The sequence below is a fragment of the Anomalospiza imberbis genome, chromosome 2 (assembly GCF_031753505.1).
Source record: "Anomalospiza imberbis isolate Cuckoo-Finch-1a 21T00152 chromosome 2, ASM3175350v1, whole genome shotgun sequence".
NCBI lineage: Eukaryota > Metazoa > Chordata > Aves > Passeriformes > Viduidae > Anomalospiza > Anomalospiza imberbis.
In genome coordinates, this window is record NC_089682.1 from 26050058 (window position 1) to 26064569 (window position 14512).

Consider the following 14512-nt stretch of genomic DNA (forward strand, 5'->3'; position numbering starts at 1 on the left):
CCTTCTGCTCAGGAAGAAGGCAGCGGTGAAGGACCTGGGTGCTGTATCAGGAACTCATTCATCTCCTCTTCCTGCCAGATTTCAAGTGTCAAGGTTTCATTCAGTTAATTTGTTTGTGAAAACTTTGAACTGTAATTCTGAGCTCCTATATAATGGCAATCATAGTATCTTGTCCTTTTTTATCTTTTTGTTTTCTTTCACTTTTTTGACAACCCATGTTCTGGTGTGTTCTTTCACGTAGTTAAACTTGGCTTGCAAAAATACCGAGTGATAATGATTTTTTTGCCTTTATGCGGATCACATGTAATTTGATGTTTGTATACCATTTTTTTCTTTTTTATTTCATATTAGCTTCCTGACCTTTGATATAAGCTTTTTGAGAAACTACAGGGAACTCAAACATTTTACTTTGGGTACTATACCATGGATGACTATTGTAAACTGCATATTTTTTCTTCAAATCAAAGATATGATCATTTGTATGCAATTGTTATCCTTAACATTTGAGCATCTTCTTTCAAGTAGCTAGGTTTTTTCCTTATGCTTTGCAGAAAATGATTTTCTGTTTGTTGTTATATTTCAGAAATCAGCTTACAGAGTTTTCATGTCTGACTACTGGTATCGGACCCTGCTCCTGTGCAAAGAAACTGGAAGCTGCAACTGTTTTTCAACAGCCAACCAACCTAATGAAGAGAAAGAAGAAGATACCAACCATCAGGTTGTGGTGTCAGATACCATGCAGCTTGTGCAAGATAAGCAAGAGGTGACAGAAATCATGGCAGGTGAGAAAAATTTGGCATATTTTGAAGATGGCTGGCTGCCAGACTGTTAAGAAGAGGACGGATGGCTTCAAGAATTTTAGCATTTGTATCTCATCTCTAACAATGACAGTAGGGCAGGGGGCCCAAGAAAAGGAATAGCTGAGTATTCACTGGAAGGGACTGATGTCACCAGGAAAAATAATGTGTTATAGCAGCCAGTGAAAACCTGTACTTGGGAGGACTGATGCTTCTTATAAGGAATTAAAATCATTCCATGAATTAATTGTTTAGCCAAAAATAGCCATCCCAGAGAAACCTGACCTACCTTCCTATAGTTTTAAAATCATAATTTTGAGAAACTGCTGAGAAGCTAGTAAGAAATACCTCTGCACCATTTTTTTTTGCTGTGGACCATAAGCAGAAAACTGTATGGAGTGCTAGTTTATGGTTGCTGGGACTAAGAATACTTTTTTTTTTTACTTTACCATCTGATCTTATATTTACCCATGCAGGAGGTTGCCACATAGTTCATGTATGAATAGAAGCTTTCCTGTGGTACTAGTGCAGATGGACAGTAATTTTATAATTTGATTAGCAGTTGCATCTGATGGCATTTGGTCTTTATTAACATACCTTCATTTCATTCTGAAAAATGTTTTTATAAAGCCTCCTAGGTAATTAAATACCTAAATATATTTATGCAAACCTCTCTAAGCTGGAAAGATGTTCCAAAACTGGAAAGGTGGAATTCACTAAAATACAGTTTTGCATTTAATACACAATTATAAAACAGGATATGACTCCTTTGTCCTAGCTGGAATGAACTAATGATGTTGCTACTGCAGAATGATTCATGGTCTGCTCTGACTTAACAGGAAGCAGTGATTAGAGTAATCATTTTGCTTTTGTACCAGTGACATCTCAGCCAGAAGGAGGCTTCTTTCAAAGGCAACAAGGAAAGATGCAAAAAAACCCCTGCAGTAATTCCAGAGGATGATGTCGGGGTTGATCAGATATGATTTCTGTGGAAATAAGGTGTGTGTATCTAGACTACGAGAGAAAACTGAAGGGAAATCACACATTCTGACTTTCTAGTGGAGATCTGTGCTAGTTGTGGAAGAAGGTGAATATCTGCTTGTTTCAATTTTCTTGTTGTACATAACTATTAGAATAAGAGCCATAAAATGTGGACTTGATCCCTGCAGAGAAGATTTAGACCTAATTGGGGCAGTTGTTAAACAGACTACTTAAAGAGTTTGTGCAGTCTCTAGCTTGTTCTTAATGAAGTCCCTAGTGAAACAAACCACTGCTGGAGGTGAGCTGGGTGTACTCGATTCCATCTCAGTGATTTTAGCCAGGCGAAGAGCACTGGGCTTCTGTGGTGGAAGAAGAAACAAAGAAGTCCCAGGAAGGCAGGGCTGGAGTAGGAAGTTAGAGGAAAGATGGTTCTGTATTGTGTCATCTGGAGGGTTTCAACAGATGGGAAATTGCTACTTCCCCATCCCAGATATTCAGGGGAGAGCTGTTGTTGGGTTCAGAGTTGCAAGTTTATTCTCTGCTGAAGTGTCAGTGAATCAGTGGTTAACTGGTTTATCAACAAAGGAAGCTTAGTAAACTGCAGGGATTGAAATGAAAGCAGTGAAGGCAGACCAGGAGATGAGTGTAGAGATGTACTTCATAGGCATGAGACTGCCTATATTAGCCTGCATATACTTGACTATGCTAATATAATCTTTTAGCTGCAATGTATGTGAAGGGGACATTCTATCACTGCAATGTATGTGAAGGGGACATGAGGTTTAGTGGAAGAAGTTCTGAACTAAGTTTCCTGGCCTGAGAAGTAGCAGATTTTTCACTGGGGATTATATCTATGTCTGGCATGACAGCTGAATTGCAAGCCATTAGTTAAAACTGCAAAGCACATCTTTATCCCTGGAAAAAGTGAGATGTAGTTTTCAAAGAAAGGTATGTTTTTTTTCTTTTGACTTGAAGAGAGCAGTGTGTAGACTGGGAAATGAGCTTTCGCAGAACTAGGCAGAGACAACATGAGAAATTTAGTGGTAGATGATTATCTGCTAAAGTTCATAAACTTTACAGGTAAATGAAGTATGAAAGGTTTTCTGTGCCATATTTAATACTTTTGTTGATAGTATTGAGGATTGACTGAATAATTGTGGATATTTTATTGGGGATTGATTTTTAACAAATCATTGCTCTTAGCTCATGCAATTTTTATAGTAAGGTTTTCTGACTTTATCAAGGGACTGCTAAAAAAGACTCTGCTCTGAAAAGAGCTGCAGTATCATAACATAGTGAACATATAAACGAGAAGATGTTTTACTCTAGTTTTAATACTTATTCAAATACTTATTTTGAGAAAACAGGCAAGTATTTTTTTTCTGTTGACAAAGGGAGCCATAGTGCCTTGTTCTGTGAAACTAATCCTTATAGTCTTCTCATGGGAAAGAGAGATGCTGCCATGGAAGATAATGTTGGAGTCTTCTCTCTTGTTATTTTTGACTTCTGAAAGCAAATGTGAGGGGTGTTAGTCTGCCATGCAGACTAATAATACTGTATGATGGAGAGCATCTTTCTGCTTTTATTTAAACCATATTTTGCTGTTGATGAAGTTTTAATTATCTCTCCCTCCCCAGGAACTCATCTGCTGTGCTGTTGATGCTATATTAACAGCAATATTTTTACTGCAATGTCTTCCTAGAAGTTATAATTAATATCAGGTCTTCATTGTGTCTGTAAGTGCACACACAGAGAGAAGATTCTGCATCTTGAAAGCTTTAAGAGTTGAGCTTGAAAGCAATAGATGAACCAGCATGCAAAATTCAGCTTGGGGCAGAGCACAAGTGAGATGGAAACATCATAGCATCAGACCAGCTTGTGTGTACTCTTGCCTCAATTCAAATGGTGTGTGCAATTCTGCCTTCCTTCTCCTGTCTTCAGCAGAGCCTGAAAAATTGTAAGATCCTGGAAATGAATGGAGGCATGGAAGATAATAATGAGCCTTTACTGATAATAATTTTAAAAACTAAAAATTAGTATTTCTATATTTTCTCAGTGGCTGTTATGTTGTTCTACCTCTGTGGCATTGGACTTGAAGAGTGATAGCTTGGAGGCCTATTTACATACAATAATTTTTTGTTTGTTTTTTTTCTCTCTCCCTTCAAATGGTTGACACCTTTTCTTTATTTGTTTGGATTTTTTCCCCTGTTCACTTCAGGTCGGTTTGGAATATAATCTTTTCATGCAGGGGTTTTTAGCCTCCTGCCATGATGCAGCAGAGGAAACTTTTTGTGGTCTCAAGATTTGGTAGTGTTACATCCTGGGAGCTGTAATTGCTGAAGTTGTAGGAAATAGCCATGAGGGTGCTACAGTCAAAGCTTTTACAAAAGTAAGGGACTATCATGACTCTGCCCATGTTTTGAAGAATCCAAGAATGCAGGTGACAACTGACTGAAGTCTGAAGTCTCCTTAATCCAAACTTACCTAAGATGACATACTTAAGGAGTAGGAAAATATTTTTAATTATTTCAAATTCTAAAATGTGTGTCATTTTATCAATTTACCTGATTGTTGACATTTTTGCAGCTGAAAAGACAGCAAAGTGACTGTGATGTGCCAATTCTAACACATGCAACAGTGCTGCAAAGCACAATATCAGCTGTTGCACTCACAGGCACTTGAAATGCTCATCTGTTACAGTCATGTTCTTTGAAAGAAATGTGCATGATATCATCCCATAATGTTAAATTTTGCATTGTTTTCCATACATAAACACCCTTTTAGGTACTGCTCAGTGTCATTACTGAAGGTGACAGTTTCTACTGAATTATGTACATCTGCAACATGACTGGAGCAGGATGCTCAGGTTACATTATTAAGACCACTGATGTCTCATCACCTGCATCAGAAGAGGGGATAAAACAACATTTCTCTTAAACACTTGTATGTCTTTTAACATCAGTTATACTCAGAACCCATACTGTAACTTCAGCTACATGTATTAGCCCTTTGCTTCCGCTAGTCAGAACTGTGTAAATACAAGATTTCAAAAGTAATGTACAAGGGAAACATTGTGGGTATTCATTGTTACAATAACTATACTGTTTCAAATTAAGTGACTTTTTGGAAAAAACAGTAGTTAATGCAGTTTGGATTGAGTCCTTTCTATTCCTTGATAGTGTACAAAGGCAACCTTTAAAAATTTTTAATTAAAAACTAAGAAACTGAAATCTGTCTCTTAGAAGCTGCTTGTATTGGCAGCTAGAAGAGTGTCATTGCATCTTTAGGGGGAGAAGTCTTTCATTTATGCAATATATTTAGAAAGTTTCTTGATTCTTGGGGCTGTTTTATATTCTGCAATAACTTTATCAGATTTGATATCTTAATAGATGTTTAATTGTAATTGGCAAAGTTATGTACATTGCAGTATGCTTCCACTAACAACTTTTTCATAAAGTTTTCTTTTCAGGGGATAACTTATAAACTAGATTGATACAGCTAGAAGGTACATGTGAAAAATGAGGCTATGAATATCATACTGAGTATTTTCTATGAGGTTGTTTGCATACACAAAAAAATCACAACTAAAGTGTCAACACCAAAATATGTGAGGCAATTGAAGATTTCCTCTTTGTTGGAATTGTAGAGGCACCTACAAGAAGACCACTTTGTTTCATGGGTGTGACACCAATGTACTTTCATTAACATTGGTGTTCTGTGGAATGCAGATGGCATTACAGACTTCTCAGCCTCAGTCTTCTTCTCAGTTGTGCAGGTGCTAAATAGCCCATGACCTTTTTTTACCTTTAAGTACAAGCCAACTAGGGCAGGAGTCTCTAAGCCATAATACACAAGCCACTTAGTAATACACGGTCCAGCACGTAGCCAGGAGCTTTTGTTGTCCCTGGTGGCATCTGTCACAATGCTCAAGGAGGGGGAACCTGGAATTTGTTTTCTTTTTTTATGAACATAGATCTGGGGTCAACAGAATTTTTTGGCAGAAAAGGATATTTGTTTTGCTGTACACTTTTCTTCATCTCTTTGGTGTCAGTGGATTGCCCTTTAAAGGCTGGTTGTGTTTTGCTGGGGAGCTTATAAGAAAATCCATGTAGAGCTTTGTTTGATAATAGTGTTTTGATTGATGTAAAGTGCTTGTCCAAGTAGGATACAGAAAATATTATGTGTGCAGGGTTAGCATTTCCCATTGTTGGAAGCTATTTGCCTACGAATGTCTTTACAAGCCTGTTCCCTTGCTGGCTGCTGTAGGACTGGTACCGGTCTCAGCATGTGTTTGTGAGCCAGTGTTTTTATGTGTTAGCTAAGGGAGCAGCCATTTATTAAAACTGAGTTTCAACTGAGGGAATCTGGCAAATTCTTATGAGCTTTACTCCTCAAAATGAGACACGTTTAAAACTAATTGGAATAATCTGTCTAACAACATGTAAAAGAAAGCCTTTGCATGGTAAACCTCTTCTGTGTCGTGTTGCTGCTTTGAGTAATAGAGCAGTGAAATCCAGTCTGATTAAAATCAGTAGGAGTCTTGTCAGGATTTTCATCTTAAGACTTCTAAGCTAACCAAGTTAACCACCCTCTTAAATGAAATTAATATTAAACATCTTACTCTAATTCCTTATTTCCTGGGAATTAGAGCAGATATGGAATATATAAAAAGAACTTCTTGTTCAGTTCAAGAAGTTAGAGCAGAAAAGCTTCATTAGTGTAAAAAGGCATTGCCAGCTAAAAATGAGCTATGCAGAGGCAGTTTGGCAATGTCAGGAGTAAAATTCTGTGTATGTATATATGTATGCATCTATCTGTCTGTCTCTCTGTAATTAAGTGCCACACTTGATGGATTTTCAGTTCAGCTGCTGCTTGCTGAAAAAAAAAAAAAATTCAGGAAATGGTTCTGCCTGAAATTGCTCTTAGCTTTTATCAAAGGCATGAAAGCATTTTTAATTTTTTCTTTAAAGTTCTTTGAACTTTGTTGAGAAATATTTCAGGGAGATGTCACAAGCATAAGTTAGAGATGTTCTTTGGTTTATTATCTATTTAAAATCTACAGCCATTTAATCAGAAGGGAAAGCAGTAACATACAGTTTATTAAGAAAATTCCTAGCTTTTGTTATGCATGAATGTAGTGAATCTTTCTCTTTTTATTTAAATTATGCTTTGCTTTTCAGATATTCTTAGTGCAGGATGAAGGAATAGATGCTTGCTGAAGCAGGAAAGCTTTGTCAATTCTGTTTAGTCCCTGACATGAGTACCTTTGTGCTTTCGGTGCCTCAGGTGGCTCCAAAGAAATTGGAAAAGTGTCTAAGCAGCAGCATAATTGAAATTCAAGAGGGTTACATGTCTAACCTGCTTAGGCATTCTGTAAATCCCATTTTCCTGCATCTGTAGGCAGTTGATATCTTTGCAAATCTACTTGATTATAATAAGTAAACAGAAAAAACCCAAACTCTATATTAGAAACTGGCTTACTGTGTAAGGGCAGGCTGCTTGCTGGATTTGGCACTTGCTCCTCAGGTTGGGAAGATGGAGAAGTCATGAATGTAAATGTTAGGTCTTGGATAGGTGCAGTAGGAACCATCTGACAAGGTCTCACATGCTGCCTTAACATCTTATCAATGTCATCTATGTATCTGTAGGGAAAATGTGGGGATACATAGACTCACTGGCTCCCAGCTGGACTGTTTGTGCTGGACCATTTGTCATGGAAATAAATTGCTTTGCCTCAGTTCTAGCCAATAGCCAGATTAAATGTTGGTTCAGTTGTTGCCTCTGGCACTGAGGAATTACTCAGAGCTGTTTCATGCAAATGCACAGATTTTCTGGGGCTAATCAATGCACTGTCTTTCAGTGTTTAGGAAGTCAAACCCTCATTACATAGGAGGAGGGAACTTTGGTAACAGAAAGAGTTGAGAATAATGAAATCAAATATTGAAGTTTCTTTTCAACTGTAGGTTTGCTTTCTGCTATAGCTGGAAGCAATTTAAGTTGATCAGTGAGAAGTTTTATTTTCTCAGCTCAGCTTATATCTGTTTAAGCCTATTTCTTGATTATAGGGGGCATTAGAAAAATTGTGATTCTTTAAAATTATTTGTTGCATATAATTAGATTATTGTAGTCTTCAAATGTCATCATAACTAATTATTGATTAGACTAATATGTTTTCCACTGACATTGCTAAACAACCCTTTATATGGAGAAGAGGGAAGTAAATTTGATGTTATATCTGGAGTTTGTCAGTGAAAATTTCCTGCTGTCAAATTTGTGCAACCTGTTTTGCAAAGACTTACCTGGGGAAGTGTACTTACTTACTAAGTGTGTAGAGGAAGGAGGGGAAGGCCTTGTGGTATCCCTGCAAGATGTGTCACTTCCATTTGAAAAGAATCTTGGGCAAAACCAGCTACACTGAAAATTATTGATTCAGTGAAAAATAAGCCACCTGGGGTTAACTGTTGCCAAGGAAACCTGTCCAAAGGTGAAGGTTTTGGGGAGAACACATGAGTAGTGCTGCTGCTGAGATTTCTTTGAGATAGGGAGCAAGTCCTCGAAAACCAGGCAGTCTTGGCAGCAGCTTCTGTTTCCAGTAAGGTGTGTGGATACATGCATGAGGCCAGGTATGTGCAAAGAGCATATTGGGGACCTCTGTAATGCTGTCAGGAATTGCCAAAAAAACCCAATTGAAACAAGGCTGGTGGGCCTTGAAGCAGTCAGCTCTCTTAATGCTGCCTGAAATCCTCTTCACTAGCATTCTTTGTGCTGTGGACAAATATTTTCCTAGGTGAAATACTAGCAGTTGCTTTTTTCCACAGACAGGGCTTGCAGTCAGAGGAGTAGGGAGAAAAATATGGAAAAAATGCCACATTACACGTTTGCTCTTGTACTTTTTTCCCTTCCCTCTTATTGCTTCTTTTGAGAAATACCACATTGTAGGACACTGACTGTATGTTCTGTAACCATACTGTGTATTGAAATTTGCTGTTTGTGTGCTGTACTGTGCTCTGTGTGGTTTCAGTGCAGAGCCATACTCTCATGTGGTGTATTGTGTACCTGGGCATCCCTCATTGCACAGAAAAGGGCCTGTGCCTGCCCTTTTTACTGCTGCAAAACATGTTTACATAGGAAGGCTAACGATGAGATTATAAAAGGTATCAAAATGACAGCTGTGTGTGCAGCCAGGACCAGTCCCAAACGGAGCAGTTGGGTTTTCCTGTTTTACCAACTGGTGGGGCTCCAGCAGTGCTGCTGAACTTTTGTTCACTGCACTGCAAAGGAAGAGGCTCCCCAGCAGCATGTGGGAGAACAGTGCCAATGTTTGGGGCACTTTGCCAGCATTTCGGTGTTTGAAGTCTGAGAGGGCCTAATTCCTTGGGTAGTTTTTCTGATGAGGACTGAGCTACCTCAGGTTCTCTTCTTACCTTTGCCCAGAGCTGTAGGCACACAGCTGTGGTAACTGGGAGTGGGGCTGCAGTGAGCCTGGTCCCCAGTGGGTACAGCTGTGAAAAGCAGGTGAGCAGCATTGACAGCAATGAGCCATGGAGTGCCCAGGTGCACTGACCAACCACCAAAGGGAACAGAGAGCACACAGGTGCAATGCATCAACATGAGGGGCATAAAAGGTTGTGCTAAACAACAAGAAGGGCAGATGCTTGCAGCCCTTTGATGTGGTATGGTATTACTGTGTTTGGGTTAAAGCCAGCTGAAATTGTATGTTGCTACTTCGTGTATGGTGGCTGTCACAGCTGTGATATGTGCTGTGATACAGAGCTGCTGTCATTCTTGAGAAGGCTGTCTGCAGTTTGGTGGGTGTGATGCTCTTGAGCTGCTTCATGTGCCCTGCACACACCTTGTTCGGCTTCTCAAATGGCAGGGCAATCAGCTTCATGCAGAAGGGATACAATGGCATTGGGGTTCCTGACATATGCTAGAACAAAGTGAGTGGAGCGCTGGCCCAGAAAAAGAGTCCTCTTCAGTTTCTTCCTCAGCCTGGAAGTCTGCATGGGTGCTCAGTCTGGCTGCTGAGCTCTTCCTGGGTGAAGATGCTATATTGAAGAATTGAAGAGTTACTAGACCAGAGGGGGTGCTAGCAAGGGGAAACTTGGTTTGCTCATGACTGCGGCCCCAACTTGTAACAGAAAGTCTTGAGCTGCTCTCAGTTTCCAGTGGCACTTCTAATACATAATCGCTTGTTTTGTGGTGCGTGGTGAGTGCTTGGCTCTCATCTGATTGCATTTTAAAAGAGGGAATTGTGTAGATGTCAAAATCCAGGCAAGGGCTGTGACTGTGAGCCCTGCTCAGTGTGTGCCTTTCAGCAGGCAGGTGAAACACCAGTCCCTGCAGAAAGGCACCAACAAGGATGAAGCTGAGCTTGTCCCATTGTCATTTTCTTTGGATTGCTTTGATGAGCATGTCAGAAATATGGATTGTCCTGTGCTCCTCTCACAAGGCTCCAGTTATTATCTTCTAGTTAGGGAATTTAGACCCCAGTAGGTTCTATTATGAAAGGAAAATACTGGGTGTTATTAGGGCAAAGTTCTTTGGAATCCTTGTTATTTATTAGGTTCACATGTGTTCATCTTTTTTTTTGTGAAGTTTTGGAGAACTTCTGCTTGGTCTGATCTGGTTGGTTTTTAGTCATTGCTGTTTGGTTGGTATCAGTTTGATGGGGTTTCCTTTATTGATTTATTTATTTTGCAAATCTGTGTAATTGTTAAACAAAGAGGGAAAATAGATTTAAAGAGCAAAAAGGTTCATAATAAAACTCTCCGTTTCACGAACTTGAAGAATTTGTATACTTTTACTGGCAGAATTCTTGTCAACCGGTTCTTTTAGCCCAGTGTATCTAATATTCCTAACTGTAATGTGTTATTTGTCATATATATGTTGTTATGTAATGTGGTCTCTCCAAAGGCTACCAGGAGTCAGTGCTATCCTTCTGTCCATCTTTCTGTTGGGTTTGTTTCCTTTCTGAAGAGGTGAAGAGAAAGCAAATGCATATTTAAAAGTTTTGTTCATTTCTGGTTTCACAGTGACTGCCAAAGTATCCAGAAATAGGTACTGTAAGTATTATATGCTCCTGTACCTGGCCTTCTAATCTCTTCCAAGAAATTGAATCTTGCCCTTCTGTGCCCAGTAGATGTTGCTGTTGATTCAGTAACACTGAAAGAGGACAAGTAGAAAAATGCCTTAGAAGTTCAGAAGAGTTATAAATATTCCAGTATCTCACTGAGAGAAAAGAGGTTACTTAAAAAACAAATACTGTGCCTGTATTTTAATTTATATATATTGGCCTTCCAATCTGTATCATAAATGAGAAGTAAGCATTGCGTGAGTTACTGATTTGATGTCCTGTGAAAGAGCTGCGTTGAAAGTGGATTTTGTGCCTTGCATTTCCATTATGATTTTACTGAGTATTTGTATTTTTATCCTCATCCTAAGAAGCATGAATCATACCAATCATGATGATTTCTCTGTACCATGGTACAATTTTGCAAAGCTACGCTGTATGAATGGAATAAACATCTCCCAAGTCAGCATTGTTTCTTGGAAGCTGGAGCCTTGCCAAGTTGTTAGAGCACTTTTTGGGATAAAAAACCCATTGCACGAGGTGGGTTTTGCACACTTTTATTGAAGGAGACAAAGCAAGGGAGGTAGGGCACTTTTGGAGAGGGGACTGGAGAAGAAAACATTTAAAGGTGCCGTTGTTTACTGTTCACTAAGGTCATATGTAGGGGAAGGTTTTAAAATTTATTTTTTAAAGTAGTCTGGTCTTCTAACAGAGTTTGAGAAATAGTTTGTTATTGAGATGAAAATATGTGTGACTAAAATACTGAGTAGATAAGCTCACTGCTGAATCTTCATTCCCTGGTGTATGGGAAAACACCTGCAGCTGCTGGTTTCCTTGGTAACAAATTCACTGCAAAATCTAAATGCACTGCACTAAGCCTGTCAATTGTACTGCGTTTGAGGAGAGTTTAACATGCACACTTGGACTTCTTGATACATTAGTTTCTCAAATGCCATGTCATTTATGCTGTTCTTGCATAAAATACCTAATTAAAGGAGATGTGCGACATGTTTTGGATTTTGGACAAAACTACAAAAAAGGTTGGTATTTACAAGTCTAAACATGGCCTCTGTATGTGTGTGTAAATATTTCCTTTGCATCTTGTTTTCTGAACACTTTTAAAATCTTGCCTTTTAAAGCTCAGTGCTATTGTTTGCATATTGCTTAGTCTTTACTGCTTTTTGGAGTTGGAGATCAGAGAGCTGCTGAAAGAAATTGCTAGTACATGTGCCATATAATAGAATTTTTGCAGGATGTTGGTTTTATTTGTCTAAGTAATTCAATATGGGGTACATGTATATGTTCTCACGGATGAGTATTTTTGCTCTGACTGAAAGGAGTATGATTTCATATATTGTGTTAGAAGATTTTAGTGATGCTTATGGTTAGCTTAAACTGTTTGAGCCAAAAAAAATCTCTGGAACAGTGTGGTTGTGTTATTATACTAGAAAGAATTAATTTAAAACCTGTGTTGTTGTACTTTAACCAAGAGAAACTCTGTTAAGCAAGTACTGTTAAAGAGTTGGATTGTTTTTCAGCAAGTATGTTTAGCATAGCTTCCTTGTGTGTACTTGGATCACAAGTACATGAAGTAGAAGTCATCTGTGAGTGCCTTTCTGTTTCTAAAAGGGTTTCCCATACTTATTGGGAAAATAACATACAGTACTGAGAAGACTAGGCAATATAAAAACCACAACACATGTTGACAAAACACTGTCTGTAGCTTGTCAAATACTATGGCCATCTGGCAGTGACTCCATGGTGGGATTGCTCTCTAAAATAGGCTTTTAAATGTTTCATAAACTCCTTTTTCTTTCTAAAAGGAGGCAGCTGTTCACATGAAATTATGTATGAGTTTAGTTACTAGACTCTTTGCATTTGGGGTCTTATTCATGAGTATTAAACAACCTTTGAATCTGAGACCTTGCTGTGTTTCCCCCACAGATAATATTGAATGTCATTAATGAGGTATATCTTTTTAAAGAGCTCTCTCTAGAAAAGACTGAAAGTTTTCATGGACTTTCTTTTATTACTATTTGTTTTGGGTCCTCTAAGTTAGTATTGCATCAGAAGAGTCCATGAGCTCTGTGTGTACAAGCTGAGCCTATTGGGGGATTGAGGAGGTGAGGAGAGCAAGCAGATGCTGTCTTTTACATGAGAAACCAGTCTTTAGTTTTAAATAGTCCCTTGCAAATGTCAGGGAAATAGAAAAAGGGACAAAAGGAGAGTGAAAGAACTATTTGTAAATGCAATTATTCGTGTTCAGTTTTCCAAGTCACATCATACCCCTTCTTGCTGCCTTTACATTTTGAAAAATTTAGACAACAAAAATATTTTTTCTATTTATGTAGAGCAAACAGTTTAGTTTCTTGAACAGCATGCTGCCTCATTCTCTGAGGGAATAGAAGTTAAACTGTCTAAAATGACTCTGTTTTTGAGAGCTCTTTGCTTTCAACCCACTGCACCCCTGATAATTACTCTACAGCATATCCCATTTGCACATACATGTGACAATGAAGAGAAATCTACTTAGATGAAGCAGAATAACAGATTATGCATGTAACTTTGTGCTATGGAAAGCTTTTGGATACTTAAAGAATCTCTGATTCCTGTATTTGATGACATGATTTCAAACATTAGTTGTTAGGTTGTTTATGGTTATGCATTTCTTTGGTTTTACAAAATAGGGCCTTCCAGACAGAGTTACCTAATGGTTTTTGCTTCTGTAACAGTGGATGCTAGCAATGACAGGTCCAACCATGCTAAGAACTACAGATGCAAAAGTGACTATTTCCTAAATACCTGTCTTGTTTTTCTCTAAAGGGTTGGTTGAGATCTTGAAGGAAGTAAATGGGTCTTAGGGGATGCTAACACAGACCAGTCTCCAGGGCCCGAAGAGACTCTTCCTTTCATGTGTGCTGGTCTTGTTATAGGTAAATTTTCAAGTTGGGCCTTCCATGGCATCTGGTATCCTTAAGCCTCATCTTATGCTGCCCTTTGGAATTCTGCTTTTAAATTACATTTCATAACACTGACCTCCCTGTTCTCCCTGCTGCTTGTCTGTGCTCTGCTGGTGCACCGACAGTATTCAACCCTGAAAATGTTCTTCCTCTTGGGTACACAAGTAGGAATGGTGAAGTGGATCCAAGTGTTCTTCTTCAGGTATTCAGACTTTGCCATGGCACTGATGTTTTGAGGCTCTGGGAGGGAGCTGGCAGCTGAAGGAGTAATTTTCAGCCCATTGAAATTAATCTTGTAAAGAGAAGAGCACTGAGAACAAAATTTTGCAGAAACAAACTTAAAGCATTTAAGAAATGGCAAGAATACATAACCTGAAATTTTGTGGAAATCTCACTTCACATGACTCAATGAAAACAGGTACAGTGCAAGAGCAGCATGATTACAAAGCAACTGTTGAAAATACCAGTGTTGAAGATACTTTGATTGCACTTCTTGGTGCATCCTGGAGATGAATTACCAGTAACTTTCTGCAGCTGACCTGACAGCATCTGGGTAAGGTTAGAAACAAATTTCTCCTGAGCTAGAGTAGGAAATGGTGTACTGTATTCTGGGGATGCATCTGTGAGCCTGTCCCTCTGCATTAATCTTTGTGGATTTATGGGCGAGCTCTTGATCATGGTTGTGATATTTTTTTATGTAT

The 14512-nt window shown here is 38.7% G+C and overlaps 1 protein-coding gene across 4 annotated transcripts in view; it reads left to right on the forward strand.

Annotated features, from left to right (window-relative positions):
- The first annotated feature begins 574 nt into the window (after positions 1–574).
- Positions 575–14512, forward strand: part of MCF2L (MCF.2 cell line derived transforming sequence like) — a 141607-nt gene continuing 127669 nt past the window's right edge. For 2 of the 4 annotated variants that reach the window (XM_068180199.1, XM_068180201.1), the window contains exon 1: positions 581–782. In XM_068180199.1, the coding sequence (XP_068036300.1) occupies positions 605–782 (178 nt within the window). In that variant the 5' untranslated portion in view covers positions 581–604. Of the gene's footprint in view, positions 783–11709; positions 11892–14512 lie in introns of those variants that run through there. The other 2 variants (XM_068180196.1, XM_068180189.1) reach the window with 2 other exon arrangements.